A 23,212-nucleotide genomic window follows, 5' to 3' on the forward strand; every position below is an offset into this window, starting at 1 on the left:
ACACAACCCCACAGGTGCTCATCGACCGCCTTTTGGAAGAGTGCCGCAACGTCCGGACCTTGGTGGTCAAATCGAGACCGAGCCAGAAAATCCACCCCGATGTCGATAAGCTGGAGGAGGATGTCAGGAAGCTTAGGATGAGGTGGGAAAACACCTGCTCCCAGATCGTCGAGAGGTCAGTCGCCGAGTGGTTCTCTTTCTGTCTGGAGTTATTGCTGGAATAACGCTTCTTGACACCTTGTCGTTGCGGCCGGGATGATGATTAATCCAGATTGCTTTGTATGGTTCCAGGTTGCGAAGCTGCGAAGCCGCCTGCGACCTTCTGGCTAAATACCGCAATGGCCATGACATCGAGAAGGTCGAAGTCACAGCCATGGAGAATGGCCTCCGTAGCCAAAAGATCGAAGACCTCGGACCATCCGAGGCTGAGTTAGAGTTGGAGAGATTGAGGGTAAGCCAGCGGGCCCACACAGACAGATGCTTTTCCATGTAATCTATCTTATTAATGGCTCATCTCTGGAGCACTCGACATATACAAATCTAAAAGCTGCTCAACTTGAAAACAATTCTGCTCTTGCAACTGTTCAGAGATTTCCAAGTTAATACTGCTGCTGTCACAACCAAGGACAGTTTTTGAGAAACCATTCTCCGTAGACGGTTCTGTATCTTTTTAATCTGTTCCTACAACTCTTCTTCTTTTCAGTACTAACGCATATAGCATAATGTATTTATACCACCACATACCCACACCCAAACCATATGATGTATACCCACAAGCCAGAGCTGCTCCTAACCTCATCCTTCATCCCTCATCCTCCCTCCTGTTCCTACTCCTTATCCGTTGACTGATAAGGATACTACTACGACGTCGACGACGAAGAACAGGAAGCCAGCGTTTGTGGCATCCCAGATCTCTTTCGATTTTTATTCCTAGGGGCTGCTGCAGTGGGAACTCTTCTTGCCTTACCTTCATCTTTTCAGGCTTAATTCAGTATCGTTTCTTTTCAGGTTTATTAATACTTATACCTTTTCTTTACAGAGTATGTACATGAAAATTATAGAGAAGATTACAAGCATAGAACATGTAAATACACTTGGCGGCCGATTCATAAGGGAAGCCAAGGTATGTTTCACAGGCATCACAAACCCAAAAAAAATATTCATTCCAAATCCAGTTACTGTCACAGAGAAATATATTATATATTTACAAAATACCCACATTCGTTGGTCACCCTTGAAAGGTTTCACGATTCAACCAACTTGTTTTTTTGATTAAAAGTTCATTGCAGGTTTTTTCAGGTGGTGACTTTCATATACCCTCCCTTGTATATTCCATTAAATTTCAGTTTCGTTACTCAAAGCATGCTTTCCTGATTTCAGGAAATTCAGTGAGTAATAATAATGTGATAGATTGGCATGTAAATATAATATAAATATCCATAATGGTTTAGTCATGATAACAACAGCTTTCGGTGGCTTTTGAACCTCTCTCTGTCGCCTTTTCCTTCAGCACCAAGTGGCTCCCTTTTCTTTAACCCATATTGTTGTTATATTAATGGTCGTCTCAGTAACCTGTACTAACCACGACTAATTTACGACACCCTCTGTAGATCTATGACTTGCGCCTGTCCCAGTACAAGGCCAGTCTAGAGGAGGTTCACCCTAGCCTGGACGCGAGCCTGAGCAAGAGGCCTCGCATTCAGAGCGGACAGGAAAACGTCGCGGCCCAACTCGACTCTCTCAATACTCAGTACCAGTTCGTGGCAGACGAAACGTACGACAGGATCGCTAAGATCTATAACAGGTTCCAGCACGAGAAAGACTTCAATGTGAGTACCGCCTCAGGGCTCTTTTCCGATACAGTCATTAAGAGTAGTGGTGATTTCATGGGCTTGATTTATCACACAGTTGTTGAGAATGTCCGGCTCCTAAACCAGAGTTAAATCCCTGTGCCCAACAGAATACTGTACAAGGAGCGTCCTGAGTGAATGCCACTGATCCAGATTTTGTTGAAGGGAGCATATCTCCAATTTGACTTTAAGTCTACGGGTTGGACGTAACTTCAGTTGGTTGAAAGATTATACACAATTTCACGACGGATGTAACTCACGAGTAGATAAAATATGGGCATTTAATTTCGTTGTTGTAGATTTTATTTCTATAGGCATTATAACTAATGAACGCAGTTACTATGTAAAATTTCACGATGTGTCAAGTATTTCTGTGCATTGAGCATGAATCAGGTCCCTTGAAATCACTGCTGCTCCAGAAATCCAAACTGAGATTCACTTACAGAACATATATGTGTTGAATTTTTGTTCCAGTTTCAGGACAGTAAAGTCATTTCAGTACACCGTACAGTAATTAGTAAATGTGCAAGAATTTATGGGCCTTAGATGGAATCACAAGAGAGTGTCGCCTATTGCTCATTTAATATCTTGAGAAGCTCTTTATTTTATTGCCACCGATAGTTATGAAGCAGAGTTGTCGGGTGCATGAGTAAGTGAATCTCAAGTTGTGATGAGAACAATAATTGGAAGTATTGCATGTGCTGTGTGGGGAAAAGAATAGAAAAAGACACACGAGGTGATGGATTGCCGACGACATCATGATGATGATGATGATGAGGATGATGATGATTATGATTATTATTATTATTATTATTATTATTATTATTATTATTATTATTATTATTATTATTATTATTCAGTAGATGAAACCTATTCATATCTAACAAGCCCAAAGGGTCCACTGACTTGAAATTCAAGCTTCCAAAGAATATGGTGTTCATTAGGAAGAGGTAAGAGGAAGCGAAGGGAAAGAGTAGTAAGTGTGAAGCATTGTTGGAGGAAAATGTGTTTGGGATGTTTCATCAAAGGCAGCTGTGGACGGGTTCCTAAAGATTAGGCCTGAGGAGGAAGTTAGTTTAGTGGCAACGTTGGTGATGGAGAGAAAGTATTGATGTCCAAAATAACGTCATAGGCGAGTAGTAAAAGGTGCGGAACGAAGTATTTGGCAATCGCTTAGGAAGTGGAACTGGAATTAGACTGAAGAATGAAATGACCGTTCTGCTATAAAAGTTAAATATATAAAACAAGGGTGCTATTGGCTTCTTGGCCATGTGGAAATGAATGTGATATATAAGTAAAGGCGCAAGTGTATATTTGCAAGAGATGAGGATATTTTCAAGTAAAAGGGACATATTCAGGATCGTAGACGTATTATGTTCATAATGTCCAAGAGTTTTTTTTTTGCCATTTTTTGTCTTTTTTTTTTTTTGTCTGTCAGTCAGTTACCAGCATTATACAAATCTTATTTCTCGATTTTTGCGAAAATTTTACGTTAAGTAGGCTTCTTGTCTAGTGATTGACGTTTGGGTAGCTGGAGGTTTAAGAAGTGCAGTGATCAGCATTGGCAGAGGTTTGCGGTCTTTGAAACTTCCTATTATTCGTGGAAAGATAACGCTGAAATTTGGCGGGAGTAAAGTTTTTTTTTTATCATTTTGTTTTAAGAAAAGGAAGCTGAGGTGGACATGTTTTCGAAGTCATGATAAATAAGAGAAGTGCTGACTTGACAGAATTTGTGAAAATGGGAGACAAAACGTTTGAAAACGCTGTCGATAACAGTGACTAGTTGAGGATGCAACATTAAAATGTCTGAAATTCACGGAGTCTTGTAGTAGATTGAAGGGTCAGTGTCCTTTATATTACGGAAGAATGTGACGGCTTGTAGTTACTGTGTTTGTGTCAATCCGATGAGTAAGCAGCATTAGAAATATATGTGTTCTTTTACGTGAAGTTCAAATTAGATATATATAAAATATTGCAGAGGGTTTTGAGTCACTATAGGTTAAGTTTTGGCAGTGAGTAGAATGAGGACCAGACAGCGTTTGATGGAGAGGTAGAAGTGGTGGAAAGAAAGGGCTTTGTCAACCACTGAGCGCTAGGTCATGACTTGACGTTAATGGTGACTGTGTTCGGATGCTTGGCGTGTGGACAGTGTTTGCATGTCGTTCCTGTAGAAGCTTTACAGCCTGTGAAGTATTGCTTGCAGCCAGAAAATGATTGAGAGAGCTCTTGTTGCCGTATTTCTTCCCACTGAAGCCAGTATTTGCAGGGGAACCACGGCTAGTGATAGTACTACTTCGGTTCACCGTGTGTAATTTTCAAGTAATGGCACGATTTTCATTGCGGATTTTGTTGCATAAGGGAACGGTACGTGATCCCTTTTTTTCTTGGCAAAGTTTTGTTTTGTTATAAGGATTCTACAGCCAAGTAGTATTTAGTTTATACAGTAGAGTCTGAGTCAGAAAAAAAAGAAATGTGATTTTGAATCCAAATAAGTGTTTGGGGCTTGGAGAAAAATCTTTCAACTGAATTGGTTGTAATGTGGAGGGGGTAGGATAGGGAGTTGTCATATATGGTTGAACGAGGCCAGGGAAGTAAACGCAAGTGAAAGCATTTTATTATAGGTCATAAAGAGTTGATCTCGGCGTTGGATATTTATGAAAGGAGTTGTCTTTGTGTTGGATTCTTGCAGAAATGGAAATGATTTCCTGCCCGTCATATTGTACTTCACATGTACAGTATACATATTTACACATTTTATCATTTTATATATATACAGTAAATATATAAATAAATATATATATATTATATATATATATTATATATATATTATATATATATTATATATATATTATATATATATTATATATATATATATTATATATATACATATATATATATATATATGTGTGTGTGTGTGTGTGTGTGTGTGTGTGTGTGTGTGTGTGTGTGTGCAAATGCAAATTCCAGGAGCTCAGAAATTAATCAGAAACCCTTTATCCAAATTACTGGTCTTAATGCATTTCATAATTAGTGTTCTTGTCATCCTGTACCACATTTATATATTTAATTAACGTTTAGTAACTTATTTATTTCGGGAAAAGTGGCGACGCACATTTTCATGTTGGAGATCCCAACTGAATACTGTGTGTGTGTTGGAATTTAAAGAGGTCGCTGTTTTTGGCTTTCTGTACAGCTTTCTGTGCCTGTCTGTGGAAGCTTGATAACCTTTACAGTGCCATAGTCCTCCTTTCTACAACTGTGAAAGTAGACGGCATTGGTAAGAGTATTGCACAGTAATTTCGGTTTTCCCCAGTTTGTCCAAGTCGATGGATAATTTTGCATATGTTAGTAAATGCTCTTCATCAAATTGTGTTACGTGATTATGATTGTAAGTATTAGTGAACATTTTACTATTATAATAATATATTATTATTGGTATTATTGAATATAAGGGCCTCCTGTCCACAAATCATGATTGTAATGAAATTAAGAATGGATTTTTCGAGAAAAAGTCAGTGAGACGAGACCCATGAAGCGAGAATGTCTGGAGTCAGTGGGAGGATCAAGGATTGCTGTGAAGGATATTTGGAGGGGGTTCTGACATGGAGGAGGAGGAAAAACTGTATAGAGAGAGAGAGAGAGAGAGAGAGAGAGAGAGAGAGAGAGAGAGAGAAGGCGGATGGGGGTCGTCGCTGTGTGGTGGATGGGGGCTACCCCATGGATGACTTTGAGGGCGTTGTTGTAGTCCTGACCAGGAGGGCATGCCTGCCCCAATGCCGTATTTGGTCTGCCACTGAGGTCAGTCGCTACACATGCGCAGCACACCAGTGCCAACATCGTGGAATAAAACGCGAATGATCATTACCAGTAATTTGTGGGTTGACTGCTCTGACAAATGGCTTTATATAGATTCATCAAGCTGACGTCATTCCTCTTACGTCAGAGACATCAGACGTAATAGTTTCATCGTTGTCAGTGGTCAGCAGTTTACGGACAAGAAAGGCACACATTGTACTGTCACATTTAGGCTTGGGTGACTGATTTGCGAAATGCGTCTTCGAGCAAGACATTTCGAAGCCAGGTCGTTTTGCTTTTAATTTAAGGCTGATTCTGGAAGGCCCGAAGAATCACATACATGGCAGTTGTGTGAGGCTGTGAATGTGCGCTTAGATGATTGTGGGGAAGTGTGTTCGTTAAGAAAAGGGCGGAGGGAATGTTGTGTGTGGGTGGGAACTAGAGCTGCCCTCAAGGATGGTTGTGGGCGGGACTAGTTCTTTTCTCAACACGCCCTTCACCCTCCAGTTGCCTCCCTTTCTTGGTTTTTTTTAATTTAATTTTAGTGGTACTTTGTCGACTTTTTCACTACTATTCCCTCCACCGCCCCCTCCCCCCCCCGTTCGTCCACAATCTCCCTCCAAAATATATGGAGCTCTTCCTTGGAGAACTTTTAACAGCTTTACAAACGAGAGTTGTTCGTTCAGATTATAATGAATCCTCTGGATTTAAACAACATTCCAATGATACTCGTGGCAGACTTTGAAAATAATAATTATACAGTATTAATCAAAATCTCACGGACGTCATTCTCAGTGGCCGTTGACAACTCTAAACAAGAAAATGGTTAATATGACACACACACACACACACACATGTGTGTATGTTTGTGTATGTATGTATATATATATGTGTGTATATATGTATGTGTGTGTGTGAACGAGCTGCGAAGTGTCTTCGTGGAGGGGAGGGGAGGTGAAACTGTTGGTGGCATATGATTGTGAAATGGAAGTGAGTAGGCGATGTGGGTATCCTTGTGACGAGATTTGCTGATGAGGTCATCGGTTAACTGGAAATCCGTCCGTGACGCGGCTCGTTCTTATTTTTAGAGAGTATGTAATTGCCTGCTGTCACTAAACAGTGCACAGTTCGATTTGGATTTAATTTGACGCCACAAAACGGCATTACGGCGTCGCTTTACCACTTAACCTCGGACAAGTTTCCACCACCGAGACAAGCAAAAAAATCATTGAAGCACTTGCCGGGAGGGACTAATGATAAACAGAATTGCCGCAGAACAGACAAGAAAGATAGTGAGAAGGACCTCGAGATGTGTTATTAGAATTTGGAAGGTGAGCGTGTGGGCGGAGAGTACGGTAGGTGGAGCGCGGGGGAACCGTCAGTGGCCAACCACAGCCTGGGCTCGAGACGGCTCCTCCATTCTAATTCCCAGGCCATCTAGCAATCCAGCTGACGCTGTGGATTCGAGAGATGTGTCTGTGCCTGAGCTAAGCACCAGAGGGAGAAAGGGCACTTGATCTTGTGTGCCTCTGTGCCCCATCACTGCTGCCTATCCGTATCGTCGACCATTTGGGCATTTATGATCGTTTCGGTGCGGTTGTTATATACGAATGTGATGTGTTGAAATACCTTGCCGAGTGACCATCGAGTTTTCAGTGGACGTTGACGTGGGGAACAATTCTTGCCTTTGGCCTCAGTTGCTAAATAAATGCTTTAGTTACAGTGGAGAAGAGACGCGAGGCAAGGATAAACCAAAACACGTAGAAATGGCCGACTTTGGTAGTAGAAGCCTGGAGGTTGGGAGGAGCACTGGCAGTGGTGAAAATAATTTCCGTTTGAGCACCACCTCAAGCAGTAGCAGCTTCATGCGTGTTACCTCTTCTTCTGTGTCAAGTTCTTTTGCCAGTTCAAGGGTTTACAATTCAAGTTCGGGCGGCGCAGAGAACTCTAGTATGTTTTCGAGCAACAGGAGCTGGAATAAATTCAGCAGCAGCGAAAGCTCGTTCACGTCGTCGCGTGACAAGCAGAGTTCTGACACTCTTCAGAACGTCCGGAGTTTTGTATCCTTTGAAGGAAGGGATAACTTGCGTTCTAGGATGCTTACTGAAGATGTAATGTCGCCCTCCCTGTCGATCGCTTCCAAGGGCAGCGGATTGTCACGTTCGAGCGCAAGGAGTGAAGATAAAAGGAATCTCCAGTCGTCAGATTCTCTCAAGTGGGATTCAAGCGCTGTGGGGTCTTCGGACGTAAGCAGCGCGCGTAAAGCAAGTCGGGTGACAACGCCTCTTTTGCCATGTGGAGAGAGTTCCAGGTCCTCTATCATTAGTCAAGGTTCAAGGTCATCCGGTGCCAACTCCAGCCTGTCAAGGTCAGACGTGAATAAAATTGATTCGTCGGCATCAAGCAAATCGAAATCAGTTGACAAGTCAAGTGGGACATTTTCAAGGTCAGAGAGTCGGTTAAAATCACCCGTGGCCAAAGAATCAAATAAATCCTCGGCGTGGCGCGCTAGTAAGATGAATAAAGCGAAGAGAGATGAAAAACAATCCGGTTCTGATGCCAACAAAGCAAAAAATGGTGATTCCTCCGCCAAGACACCGGGAGACTCGAACAAGACCAGAATAGATGATAAGAAAGGAAGACCGCTTTCCAGGAATAAGAATAGCGAGAAGGGGGCGAAGAAGAATCAGGACAGGAAAGCGAGAAAAAGACCTGAAGGAAAGGGGGAGGAGGAGGAGGTTGTCGAAAGCTTAGAAAACACTCCCGTCGGAACTGCTGCTGCTTCCAACAAAGACGTCAAAACTAACACTAGTCTCACCAGAGACCGCTCGGCCAAGGAAGACACTCGGGAGGGGGAGAAAACCACTAAGGATATGAGTGCCACGACTGTCCCAAGGGACCCGATTGTGTATACAGGAAAACACAGCATAAAGGGAGATAAAGCTGTGACATCACTTCAAGTAAGAGGGGTTTCTCTCTCTCTCTCTCTCTTCTCTCTCTCTCTCTCTCTCTCTCTCTCTCTCTTGTTATGATGTAGATTTTGAAACATTCTGTTCAGACATCTGTAAGTTGAAATGAGTAATTTTCGTCGTCACCTTAATCTGTCTTCCTCTTGAGTATTTAGTGAGTGCTACTTGTTCCACATTGTCACAATTTCCATTGCTGGAGGTTTGTCATGCTCTTTACTGCGAAACAATTCTTTCTGGTTTTTTGTTGTTGATGCATGTATTATTCAACATGGGCATACAGTAGGTTCACATGGACCAAACCTGAAGCACCAACTCGCTAAGCGAGTTTCTACATCACAGAATAAGACCATTCATCGTAACTATTTTTTTTAGCATTGTTATTTACTTGACGCTGTATACTCTCATATCTCTTTGTTTTTTGCATATGATTTTTCATCAAGTAGAAGGGAATTTCATCTTTAGATTTGTGTCATAAAGTTTGCACTATTGTTTTGGATAGAAATAGTATATCCCTCAAAGCAGAGGAGCACCTATATAGTAAAGGGTTGTGAACCCCTTGGGCAGATGCTCCTCTTCTAGTCAGATGCCAACCACTCATCCACCGCTGTTGGATGCTTGGAAAGGAAAATGGCAGCATTCCCTGCACTTTATGCGAAAGTCACCAATGGTTGGAGTCACGGAGTTTGTGACCTCCTGTTCTGTCCCAACGTTGCAACAACAAGGGGAATAAAAATGGATTAACTAAATCTTGGCATTTTGAAGCCTTGTGGAAGTGATGCAAAAAGAGAAGATAAAATGGTCTTGATGATCATAAGGTGAAACGGCTGTGTGTGCGCGGTAATGGAAAGAATGGGTGATTGTATGGAGGTGTTATTGCTGGTGTTCTGGTTAGTATATTTTCCAGTTTCCAGACGGCCACAAAGTAAATAATGAGAATGCTGTAAAATAATCAAAACATTAAACAATAAAATTTCAAGTATAATGCAATAGTCCAGATGTAGTAAGGATTCTGGATGACTGTGTAGGAGACCAGCTACTTCTGATTAGCATTCTAGAGATACACGGAAGATTATAAAGAAACTGGTGTACCGATACCTTAAAATATGACTGTTATATAAGAAGAGAGTTGAGACAGCAAGTCTAGACCCTTGGGACTTTAATTATTGCCCCGAAGCTGTGACCAAGGTAACTTCATTTTACATATTTATATGGGTGCCACCAGTGAGACAGACTAGTCCCGGACTTGAGGGGAAGCCTAAACGTGGACAGTTTTGTTTTTGTTATGCTCATATTCGGAAATCATAGACCAAAATGCCTACAAATTTATCTTAGTTAATTTGAGCATTTCATTAACTCATTGAGTATATATGGGGTTTGGGGGAGACATTTCCTGTTCCCAGGGATCACAATGATAATCAAATCACGGTAATTTTTCTTCTCAGTCTTAATTTTGGAACAATAACCAGAAGCTCTTTGTGTAAAGACAAATCAGTATTTTCAAATTTGTTTGGGACAGTAACCACCTGTACTGATAAATCTGACTTGAATTAACGTGGCTGAACAAAAGGTCCCTCGATTCATCTCTCTAGGAGGTGCAAAGAGTGAAAGTGTAGCCTCTCCAAGTGTGTGATATATCTTGAGACGGGTGCATAGGACCTATTTAAAGCAAAGATAACACTTGTAATGTACATTTTTTCACGGTTAACTTTTTGTTGTTAATGAACTCAGTTCATTGCTGCTCTAGTCTTCCTTTTGTAAGAATTGGTGTTTATGATAGTTGTGGCTTTAGCTTTTAGAGTGTTTTGTCATTCAGATGGTGGCATGGAATCATTGAAAATGATTTTGTTGTACAGTGTGTTCGGAGGAATATTGGTTGCACAGAAAAGCATTTGAGACTTTAACTTCTAAAGCTGTATGTACGATGTGGAGTGTTAAGCGAGACAGTATTGGGGCTTGAAGTATTTGGTTTAAAGGACACGCATTATTACAATTAATAAAACTTAGTCAGAAGAGGGATTATGATCATGTTGTTTTCTTCGTGTTTTGTTGACCATTGATGTTATGCAAAAATAAGTGGTTTCACGTGTAGAGGCGTCTCTGAAAGTCTGTTGTCAGTTAGAATGGTGAAGTGTGTGTTTCAAAGTCTTCCATGAAATTTTATTATAAATGTTTGAACAGGATATGGGACAAAATCTTTGTAAATGAGTTTATTGTATATCTGTGGTTGATGCACACACATCCCTAATTACTGTGGTGTTTTGTCGTGGAGACTAGCTTGATTAATAATTTCCTATGGCTTATGCTCTTTGGTTATTAAACTTTAAAAGTTTCATTCTCAACCACACAGTATACTGTAGTGTGTGCATTTTGTTCAATAACTACTTCGTGTTTGAAACGCACTGATAAAATATTCCTTTTTTCCAACAGTTCCAGTTGGAAGACCTGTCACCTGTTAGCCTTGAGAGAACATTCCGCACAGAGCTTAATATTCCAGATGACAGGCCTCCTGACATGCTACCAATTAAGATAGAGTAAGTACTTGAAGATTCCTCGATTTGATTTCATTTCATGTTGTACCTTAAAAATTTTGACAGCTTTGGAGAGGTAGGATTTTTTTCATGGGTGTAACACTACGATTTGAACTTCTGCAAAGTTCTGATTGCAATGCTAATTTCTTCCTTAAAGTCAGGTTACTGAAAATTTTTATTTTGGTAAAAATAACTGTACGGTATGATTAAGCCTTTTGTAGCTGCTCTTGTGAAAGTTGATCGATTCTGAGTTCAAACAGAATTCAATGAAGCTGAATAGGTTTGCTTAACGTTTGATTACTGTACATGCCTGTGACTTTTGGAGAAAAAAAAAAAAATCAGGAAATGCAAGAGTATCTATCCTTAATATAAGCACATCTACTCTTTGCCATGATCTTTACTAATGGTATTGTTAGATATGGCCAACTAATATTGTTTGATACTGATAACATAAATTTATGTGAAAGATATCCATTAAGTTGAGTGCAGGAAGACTGTATGGTTAACTCAATATTGTCCAAATTTCTTGAATATCGTGGTAAGTGGACTGCCATACAATTTTCAGAAGTCTATCTTTGACTTTATTGAATGTCAGAAGTTTTGGTAGATTTAATGCTGTACCACCATGTTGTCATTTAAATAGATTGATTCCACATACCTTTCAAGAGTTTTTCACAAGTTGATATACAGTATTTATTATTTAAATACAATCTTTCCTCTTTTTCAGGGAAAATGATTTTGAAACGAGAGCACGATCGGAAATGCAGGTGATTGTCACTAGTGGATCCATACCCCTTCAGAAGCGGCCCTCTGCCACTCAGCTCATGGAAATTGATTCTTTTGATGGCCAGGACCAACCTTTAAGGCTGGCTGGGTCATCACTGAAAGTTAGTACGACATCATCAACCAGACATTTGGTACCTTCAGTCGCTACAACTGGTGCATCTGAACCACAGATAGTGCATCCAGTTACTGGGGAACGCTTAACATTGCATCAGGCTATGGAAGCTAGAATTGTGGATTTGTCTTCAGGTTTGATGACTCATCCCACAACAGGGGAGAAATTCCCTCTCGCAGAGGGTGTTGAGCGTGGCTATGTCAGCCATTCCCTCCTTAATCATTTGGACACTCCCTGTGGTATCAAGGACCCAACCACTGGAAAGGAAATCACACTGCTTGAAGCTACTAAGAGAGGGATTTTCAATCCCAAAGAGGGAGTCTTTATGGACCCTACAACAGGCAAACAGCTTTCACCTGAAGAGGCTGCAAAGGTCGGCTTCGTCATTTTAGAGAAGGTAAGCTTCTTTACACAAGTCTGTGTTCCAGTGGTGGAGCCGTTATCTCTGTACAATGCGATAGTTGAAGGACGTGTTAACGTGAGAACAGGAGAATTCACTGATGCAAGTTCGGGAGAGAAGATGCCGCTGACTCATGCTTTTGCCAAGGGACTTGTTTCTGCTGAACCATCTTTCACACCAACAAGTGGTGTAACACTCTCAGAGGCTGTTAATCAAGGTTTTATAGATCCATACTCTGGTCAGGCAGTTGATAGGAATTCTGGAAATAAGTACACTTTAGATGAAGCGATTGAAAAAGGTTTGTTAGCATCTCATGTGAGGGAGGTTGTCAACACTGATACTGGATGTAAAATGACTGTGGCTGAAGCTATCGAAGCTGGTGTATTAGACGTAACTGCTGGGAGATACGTTAACAGTGTTACAGGAGAAAAGGTGCCATTTGATGTGGCGGTGCAAGAGCAACTCATATATCGTCCATACACATTGAAAGACTGCCATGATTTAAAGCTGCTCGATGCTAATGGTCATATTCAGGACCCACAAATGAAAGACCATGTGCCATTATTAGAAGCTGTTGGAAAGGGAATAGTTGATGTTGAACTGAAATCTGTTAAAGACAAAGCAGCAAATGCACTTTTGACACTTCCAGAGGCCTTCATGTTTTCTGTGATACTTCCTGAGGGTAAATATAGAGACACTGAGACGGGTGAAATTTTAAGTTTGGTTGATGCGGTTAACAAAGGTTTGATTACTTCTGTCTCCACAAAGACTATATTTGATATTGATGGAATTAAGGATGTAGAGAGTGGGGGTTACATTAGCTTCAGAATAGCTTTATTAAAAGGTATTATTGATTCGGAGAGTGGTTTGTTTAGGGATCTAAAGACTGGAAATATGATGTCCTTAGACGATGCTGTTGCCTCAAAGTTAATTCAGCCCCAGATATTAGAAACACTCAAGATGAAAATAGGAATGTTTGATGAAAATGGAGAGGAAATGAACGTTGTGGATGCAGTGCTGAAAGGACGCTTGGATCCTAACACCGGCCAGATTCTTGATCCTAAAACTGGCAAAGCAATTGCACTTCAAGATGCAGTCAATAAAGGCCTCATAACACGTGAAGGTGCTGCCACTTTGAAGGGGCTCTTGAGTGTCACAGTGACAACTGCAACAATTATCAAAACAATCAAAAGATGTGTTACTGTTAAGAGTTCAGGTATTCATACCACAGAATCATCTGTTACATTGCAAGAGGCAAAGAGTAAAGGACTTATCAATGAAAAAGAGGGAACGTACCTTGATAGTACAACCAACAAAGTGATTCCTTTGGATGAAGCCATCAAGGAAGGCCTCCTAGTTTTGTCAGCAGATTGGCCAGGTGATTTACCTGACAGCAATGGTACGTCCCCAATGCTTGTAGAAACTACAGACTCAGTGACAAGAGAGGCTACTAAGAGACATCTGTCACCTTCAAAGTCTCCAAGCCCAACTAAAAGTGCCAGAAAAGTAACACCAGATAAAGAGTCACCAGCAAAGTCTGGTGGTAGTACTCCTGAAAAAGCAGATGCTGAAAAATCTTTCTCCAAAGCATCATCTCCTTCCAGATCTTCACCATCCTCACCACAAAAGATTTCAAGTAGAGAAAGCTCACCGAAGAAGAGTCCAGCCCTCTCACCAGAAAGCAAGAAAATAGAAGAATCTAAAGGAAGAATTTCACCTCAGAAGTCTTTGGACCAAGGGATAAAGACTTCTCCAGTAAGAGACAGACCTGATAAACTGTTTGATGACACAAATAAATATGAAGATTTATCCCCTGTAGGGTCACAACCAGCATCCCCATCAAAGTCTGTTAGTTCAAGACAGATGTCTCCTTACACAGATTCAGGAGATGGGTCTCTTGTCAAGTCTTTTGGTTCAAGACCAGATTCTCCAATGAAGTCAAGTGGTATAGGTCCTGAATCTTTAAAGACAGATGAATCTGCACCTACTTCACCAGAGAAAGGTGTGCCTGGAAGTCCAGCAGTTTCACCAGAAAGACCACCAAGGAGAATTAAAAGTGCTCTAAAGTCCCCTGAAGATTCTATTGATAGTGCTATGAGTAATGTTGATGAGCTGGATATGACTTCATCTGGGGCTTCATTACCAGGAGTTAATGTAATGCACGAAAGCTTCTCTGTTAATACACGCACACTTGAATTACCCCCTGATGGCTGGTACTTAAAAGAAGCTATAGAAAAGAAACTTTTTGATCCAGTAACAGGTTTGTTCACAATTCCTGGCACAGATAGACTTGTGAGCTTTGAAGAATGTGTCAAGATTGGTATAATTGATCAGAGGTCAGCTGAAGTAGTTGATCCTAAGAGTGGAAGAATAATCACCCTCATGAGAGCTTTAAGTAAAAGTGTATTAGATTGTACTGGAAAGTATCCAGATGGTGAATCTACAACTGACAGAAGAATGACAGCAAAAGAAGCAATCTCAAAGAACTTTATTATTCTTAAGGATCGAACAGACTTCCAAGAATCTATGCCAGGGAGAGTAATTCAGATTACCAGCATTGAAGGGCAACCAGATAAAGTCCAGGTGTCCTCTGGAGTAGAAACTGATAGTACTGGTCATTTCCATGATATTAAAGCAGATGAACACATTGTTGACAGTACTTCAGTTGAAATTAAACCCGGAGTCTTTTTTGATCCAGCACTTGGCAGTGTTCAGATGGATGATGGCTCCGTTGTAGATGTTGTCACAGCAGTGAAGGAGGGAAAGATTCAGCCAACTGGTGTGAAAGTGAAAGATCCTCAGTCAGGTCGAGATCTGAATTTGAATGAAGCCATGAGGAAGGGTATTATAGACAAAGATTCAGGTGAATACAAGGACAAGTCAGGCAAGAAAATATCCCTGAAAGATGCTGCTAAATTTGGTCTCCTTGGAGTTGCTGCTGTGATTGGTGCTCCAGTCATTGCTGGAGTGGCTGCAGCTCAAGTTATTAAGAAAGGTGTCCAGAAGGTAAGGAAAATTGATCCAAAAACAGGGTCTGAAATCATTATTGAAGAAAGTGTAGAACTTATAACAGATTCCTCACCTGAGGAGGACCTCAAAGAATCTGTAGTTGGGAGACTTTCACGCACTACAATAAAGTCTACTACAGTTGTTGAAACAGATGTGATACTACAAGATCCTATAAGTGGTAAAGAGTTGACTCCTGAAGAAGCAGTCTCACAAGGGCTTATATCACCTGAGGAATTAGAGCAGATTAGAAGCACGGCTCATGGTAGAATTCAGGAAATCCAGAAAATGTCAGATAAAGGAGACAAACCAGCAGAAATTCTAAGTGTTAAAGCTGAAGCTGAAAGAGCCTTTGGTGACAGTATTCTTGTTGATTCAGGTGAAAGTCTTCAGATTAAAGAATTAGTTCCCAAAGATAAACATGTTGTTGATGTTAAACCGGGACAAGAAAGTGGTGATTTTATCGAGCCCACAGATGAAGCTGAGGCTTGGGAGGCCACCTCGAGAAAGCCAGAAGCTGGTGATGTAGTGAGTGATACGCCCTCAAGTGCTAAACCAACTGATTTGACCACGAAGATTGAAGATAGCTTTGAAGGAGGCAAACCACAGGACATGTCAAAATCACCCATTAAAGAGAAAAGCAAACCTGTTGATCAGGTTGATACACAAGTCTCTCCAGTGAGAGAAGTAGGTAAACCTGCAGGTACATTAGCAGATAAAGAAGTAAAGCCAAGTGATAAACCCAAGACAACAGGAAAGGATAAGGTTCAAGATGACACTGAGGCAGACAGCTTACAGGATATAACTGAAGTATCATCTGAGGGAAGTGATAAATTACCATCGCTTTCCAGGGAAAGTGAGAGGTCAGTGTCACCATCAAAGGAAGGAGAAAGATTGCCTTCACCATTAAAGGAGGGTGAAAAATTACCATCAGCCTTTGAAGAGGGTGAAAGATCACCATTGCCATCAGATAAAAGTGACGAATCTCAATTACCAGTAGGCAGAGATGAAAAATTGCCATCAGTAGAAGGTGAAAAATCTCCATCACCGTCAAAGGAAAGGAGTGAATCTACAACACCAAGTAAAGATGAAACATTACCATCAAAGGAAAAGGATACAGGTGACTTTGAGGAGAGTGTATTAGAAGTTACAAAATCAGAGTCTCCATGTGAGGGTCAGGATCAGGTTGAATTTGAGAAAATCAAGAGTCAAGATAAAGAAGAACCGTTGTCAGAGGAGGGATTAGAACCTGTTGCTAAGGAACCCTCAGCTGTTAAAATCTCAAGTCGAGGTTCAAGTCCTGGTGAAGATGCAGGTGAAAAGACAAGAGAATGGGTTACAACAGAACCCAAGTTTAGTGTTGCAATAGGGCGTGCAAAAATTATTCCTAGTCCTGATCATGAAGGTAAACTAGTACAGCTGCAAAAAGTACGAAGAAAGTCCATGAAGCCAAAACGGGCTGCTGCTAAAGGAGTTGTTGATGAAAAGACAGCAAGTGTTCTTGAGAACCCAGATAACTTTAGAGGCCCTGCTGGGGAGAAGTTAACTTTAGAAAATGCTGTAAGATTAAAGAAGATTGATGGCAATACTGGTGCAATTGTTGATGTTGCACGAGGAGAACCTCTTACCATAAATGAAGCTTTAGAGAGAGGAGTTTTGGATAGTGCCACTGGAAATATTCTTATTCCAGTGGGAAGGAGTGTTACTTTACCAGAACTAGTTTCCCAAGGACTGTTCGACAGAGCCTCTCAGAAATTTATTCATCCAGAGACTGGTGAGGCCCTTACACTTCATGAGGCAATACTCTGTGATATTATTGATCCAGTATCTCAAGTTATTGAGCCATCTACGAAGAGAACAATTACTTTGGAAGAAGCAATACAAAAAGGAATTATAAATTCAGATACTGGTGAAGTCTTCCAGAAGCAAGGGCCTATATCAGTTCTGGAAGCTGTAGATTCAGATGATGTGTTTGTTGCTTCTGCTGTTCCAAGAGTGGATTGGCTACCTCCTCTTGGAATGACTTTCCCGGTAGCGCTAGAAAGGGGGTTAATTGATCCACAAAATAAAGAAATTATCCATCCTCTCACTAGTGATCGCCAGCCTGTGAAGGTAGCCATTGACAACAACTTTATTTTTGCACTCCCTTGCCCCATATTACCAGACAGTGTCCAGGTTACTCAAGCTTTGGACTGCAAATTGATTGATGTCGATTCCTGCACATTCACTGTCCCTAACACTGGAGAAAAGATTCCTGTTGAGACAGCAGTTGAAAGTGGAATCCTTCAGATTAAGCCCATGACAACTCTTGTACCAAGTTCTGAAACTGAAGTTGTATGTGAGGAGATTATTACTGAAACTGTTCGATCATATGAAACTATAACCACTAGAAAAGTTGAGGTCAGGTCAGGTTTTGTTCTCATTAGTCCCACTGAAATCAGAAACACAAACACAGGCGAAGTATTGCCTCTAGAAGAGGCCAAGAAGCAAGGGATTGTAAAGGATATAGACATAACTGTAACGTCTGAAGAGAGACTCAGTTTCCGTGAAGCAGTTGAAGGAGGACATGTTGATTTTGGAAGTGGGACTTTCAAAGATCCGAGTACAGGGGAGGTTGTGCCTATTGATAAAGCCATTCAGCATGGCTTAGTAGAACCAGTAGAAGCTGCACCATCCACAGAGGTAACCAGCAAAATCAACATCATGCAAGCCTTTTCAACCATTTATCATGAGAAATCTGGAAAATTCAAAGATCCTCAAACTGGAGTTCTTTTAACTTTAGATGAAGCAGTTGATAAAGGTGTAATTGATGGAGAAGCAGTAGTTTATGACACCAAGAGTGGTGTAGCATTATCTACAAAAGAAGCCATAGATAAGGGAGTTATTGATGTTAAGGGTGGAGATTTCATTGATTCCAAATCTGGAAGTAAAGTGAAGGTCAAGGATGCTGTGAAAATGGGATTGTTGGCTGTGATTGGTGCCCCAATCTTGGCTGGAATGGCTGTAACAGAAGTCATTAAGGAAGCTCGTGATAAGATGAAGAAAGCCCCATCTCCTCCCAAGTCCACAACTGTAGTTACAGATATTGTGGAGGAGTATGTTCCTGCAAGAACTGCAGAAGACATGTTAAGGCGGCCATCATTATGCCCTGAAGATAAAGTTACTTTGCCTGTGATTGAAGTGGGTCAGAAAATGACTTTAAGAAATGCCATGGAGGGTGGATATATTGACGTTGATTCATGTGTTGTTGTCGTACCATCTACAGGACACCGGAAACTTGTTAGACAAGCAGTGATTGAAGAAATCATAGAGTTGACCACAATTATTGAAATTAGAAGTAGAACCGAAATATGGATTGTTGAGGAGGTGACAATTATAACAGAAGTCATAAAGTCACTAGATCCTGCAGTTATGAAAGAAAGAGGTCTTTTTGATCCAGAAAATGGTCAGTTTGTTGATGCAGCCACCGGTGAAAACATAGCTTTTGAGAAGGCTGTTGAGTCTGGCGTACTGAACCCTGAACAGATAATTGTAAAGAACCCAGCGACAGGGGAAGAACTTACTCTCAGTAAAGCCTTGGAAAGTGGGATTGTCAATGCAGCAACTGGAGAAATTACAGATGCAAGTACAGGCCAATCTCTTCCTTTCTTTGAGGCTGTGAAGAACAATGTTGTTAAAGTACAAGATCAAAAGCAGATTGAAGAGCCACCTGTGACATCTACCACCCAAGCAATTGACTTGAATGAGGCTATCGCTACAGGTATTGTTAAACCTGATACAGGTATAATTACTGATCCAGCCACTGGTAAAAATGTAGATGTTTGCCAAGCTATACAGAGTGGCAAGATTGATCCTTCTACTATACATGTGTATGATCCAAGAAGTGAAGATATTGTTACAATGAAGGAAGCCATTGATATGGGTCTTGTCGATCTGAAGAAAGGGACTTACACAAATCCAGAGAATGGCTGTGAAATGGATCTGAATACTGCCATAGCCAAGGGAACACTTCTGCCTAAGAGGAGATCCATGTCTCTTGTGGCTGTAGTTAAAAAGGGGCTTTATGACCCTAAATCTGGTAAAATAACAGACCCACTAATGAAAATGAAGGTAGACGTTGATGAAGCTGTTAAAAGAGGTCTAGTGGACTCCTTTATTACCTTGTGCAAAGATGTTTTGGCTGATAAGTATGTTACTCTTGATGATGCCTTACTCCATGATCTAGTAGTAGCTCAAAATGGTAAACTTAAGAATACTTTGAAAAATACTTTTATGCCCCTTGATGAAGCAGTTCACCAGAAATTAATTGTGATAAAGCGACCATCTGTGCCTCTTAAAGATGCTGTCCTTAGTGATATGTATGACCCGACAGTAGGTGAGTTTTACGATGCTTGTGAAGGTGAAGGGTTGTCATTTAATGCTTCTGTTGCTTGTAAATTAATTAATGTTAGCAACGCTAGAGTTAAACTTCAAGATGAAGTTTTAACCATTTCAGAGGCAGTTGAAAAAGCTGTGTTAGATGGAGATAAATCTCTGTTAATGCAACCTGAGAAAATGGATTTGGCTGAAGCTGTAAGAAAAGGCTACATAGTTACTGTAATGGGGTCACTTACTTTGCAACAGGTCATTGAAGAAGGCCTGTTTGATCCAAAAACTGGTTTAATCACATTAGACGGAGATCGTTTAACAATAAAAGAAGCAATAGAACAAGGGGTCATTGATCCTTCATGCTTATCTGCTAAAGATCCTCGAACTGGGGAGCCCATAACATTAGATGAAGCCATTAAACTTGGCATAATTGATCCAGTAGCAGGGACATTCCGTGACCCTCTGACAGGAGCTGAAATGGAGTTGACAGATGCTGTTACCAAAGGCGTTGTTATAGAAGGAAGAACTGTTTTCACCTTGTATCAAGCTGTGAGTAAAGGCCTTTATAATCCCAGTACTGGACGCATCACCTGTCCTATGTCTGAGGATGAATTAACATTAAGCAGGGCCATACGAAGTGGTGTCATTGATCCAAGCACTACATTAGCTCGAGATCCTAATACAGAGAAGCTCATGAGCTTTAAACAAGCCATTTGTAATGAAGTTGTTGATGTTAGATCTGGGATGATGAATTTTGGCAGAATAAAAAAGTTGAATTTCAAAGATGCATTTGAACAGGACTATTTGATAGATGCACAGATGCCAATGGCTTTAAGAGTGGTCATAATCAAAGAATTATACGATGAAGAAAGTGGTCATTTCTTGCATCCAGCTTCTGGTGACTGGATTTCTATCTCAAAAGCACTGTCAGTTCAGATGATTGATCCTGACTCAGCACATGTTAAAGACACACTTTCAGGTCGTCTCAAGAAAGTCAATCTGCGTGAAGCTGTAGACTGTGGCATTATTAATGGAAATACTTCTCTCGTTAAAAATCACCAGTCTGGTACAGAACATACCTTATTAGAAGCATATGAATTGAGCCTCATAGTTGACAGTCGTATAGCTATGTCTCTTCAGCGTGCTCTCCATCAGGGTCTTCTGGATGAGGAAGAAGGGCTCTTTACAGATGTAAACACTGGAAAGAAAATCACGTTACATGAAGCCATGAGACGATTAGTTATAAATCCTAGCCTTCCCTGTTACTGGGATAAAGATTCCTCCTCTTGCCTATCACTAGTACAGACGTGCAGAGAAGGTATTATTGATCGACGGCATGGAAAGTTTTATGATCCTAAGTCAGGCTGTGCTCTTACTTTAATGGAAGCTTTAGAGCAAGGTATGATATTAGATATCGACAAACCACAGTCACTCTATCATGCTGTTGTCATGGGCTTCTATGATAATAAGTCAGGCCGCATGATCCAACCCAACACTGGTCGTAAATTAACTTTGGCTGATGCTTGCAAACAGAATATTGTCAATCCAGATATATCTTTAATCAGAGATGCTAACAAACCTCGTTTCATGAAATTAAATGTTGCTGTAAAAGAAGGTTTTATTGATGAAATAAAAGGAAAATACATAATACCAGAAACACTTGAGCAGCTGACTCTTCAAGAAGCAGTTGATCAGAAGCTCATTTTAACATCTAAGCGTCCCCTTACAGTTGAAGAAGCTTTAGGGTATTTACTTTATTGTCCAGAGGCTGGTACTTTCATTGAACCAAGTGTTGGTGATCATCTTAATATTGAAGCAGCAATTGCTCATGGTCTCATAGATGGTAACACTTCAGCACTGAAGAACCCCACAGATAATTCCCTTAAGAGCATAAGGTCAGCAGTTGAAGACAAAGACATTGATGTTTCAAAAGGACTTGTGAAGGATCCACAAACAAACAAGTCATACACACTGAACGTAGCTTTTGAACGTGGATTGATTGTAACAGTGGGGAAACCTACTACTTTCACAAAAGCTGTCCGAGAAGGTTTAATTGACTTAGAAGAGGGAACATACACAGACCCAGTGAATGGCAAAGTGTACACTCTAGAAGAAGCCTTAAGGTATGAACTCATCGATCCTGACTCAGCTGTAATAAAAGATCCTTGCACAGGAAGGTTTAAAACACTTAAAAGGGCTATACAAGAGGGTTTGGTAGACCTCAGAAAGCGAGCTCTCTATGACCCCCAGACTGGCACGTTGAAAACGCTGTGCATTATATTTGATCAGGGAACAATAGTATTTTTCAGAGATCCTCTTTCACTTGATGAAGCAATTGATAAAGGTCATTTGAATGTTGAGTCTGGGATGTTTACAGATCCAAACTCCAAAGAAGTGTTGAACTTAAGGGAAACGTGCCGTCTCGGTCTCATTGATCCGCAGACTGGCTTGGTGAAGCACACGAAGGAGCGCCGTCTTCTCAAGTTACTGGAAGCTTGTGAATTTGGTGCTATAGACGCAGAGAAGGGAATGGTATTTAACACTGCTACCAGTCATTTGCTGACCTTTGATGCTGCTTTGCAAGCTGGCCTTATTGTTACTCCATGTCGGGGAGTGGCTTTGCTTGAGGCTCTAGATTACAGCCTCTATGATAATGCTAGTGGAAAATTACTGAACCCACTTCAAAATGAGTATGTAACTTTGCAAGAAGCAGTAGCTTGCGGGTTCATTGACAATACTACTACCATGGTGAAATGTCCAGCAAGTGGTAATATCCAGACTATGACAGAGGCAGCTAAATCTGGTGTGCTGGATGATCAGGGTGGCTCTGTAGTGGATTCAACTGCGGGCACACGCTACCCACTTCCTGAAGCCCGCCGCCAAGGGTATCTTCTCGCCGCACAAGCGCGGGTAAGCTGCACTAATAACTATGCTCGCTTGGGGAATGATCTGCACTCACCGGCTACCATACTTATTGCTCTATGTGTAGCAACCTTAGTAATACCACAACTTTACGTGGTACAGTTTGCTGCTGCTATTGTATATTGTAAAAAATGTAAATTTATATCCTGCCTGCACATACTCAGCCCAGGCAATAGAATGCTTATTAGTCTTAATGTATATTGTATGGATGTTTTAATAACAAAAGTTGTGCTTGAGGTGTTATAAATGGTACTATATGGTATAACTAACCCTAAAGTATAAATAATATACTAGCTTGCTGACTAAACACTGGTGAACAGTATACTAACTGTATGTACCTTGTCTTTATTTGTTTCAGGATTTTATCTCCTTTTTTTTTTCAAGGATTATTTTGTGGCTAAATTTTTTTGCTTATTTTGTAGAATTAAGGTAGCTTGTAAGGTTATTTTTTATTGCTCAGTTTCTTTTTGTACAGT

The 23,212-nt window shown here is 40.8% G+C and overlaps 1 protein-coding gene across 50 annotated transcripts in view; it reads left to right on the top strand.

Annotated features, from left to right (window-relative positions):
- Positions 1-23,212, top strand: part of shot (dystonin-like protein short stop) — a 536,542-nt gene that overhangs the window by 427,102 nt on the left and 86,228 nt on the right. For all 50 annotated transcript variants that reach the window (XM_067119440.1, XM_067119430.1, XM_067119416.1 and 47 more), the window contains 6 exons: positions 15-175; positions 292-451; positions 1,040-1,123; positions 1,611-1,829; positions 11,042-11,145; positions 11,870-22,724. In XM_067119440.1, the coding sequence (XP_066975541.1) occupies positions 15-175; positions 292-451; positions 1,040-1,123; positions 1,611-1,829; positions 11,042-11,145; positions 11,870-22,724 (11,583 nt within the window). The remainder of the gene's footprint in view (positions 1-14; positions 176-291; positions 452-1,039; positions 1,124-1,610; positions 1,830-11,041; positions 11,146-11,869; positions 22,725-23,212) is intronic.

Source organism: Macrobrachium rosenbergii, chromosome 17 (genome assembly GCF_040412425.1).
Source record: "Macrobrachium rosenbergii isolate ZJJX-2024 chromosome 17, ASM4041242v1, whole genome shotgun sequence".
NCBI lineage: Eukaryota > Metazoa > Arthropoda > Malacostraca > Decapoda > Palaemonidae > Macrobrachium > Macrobrachium rosenbergii.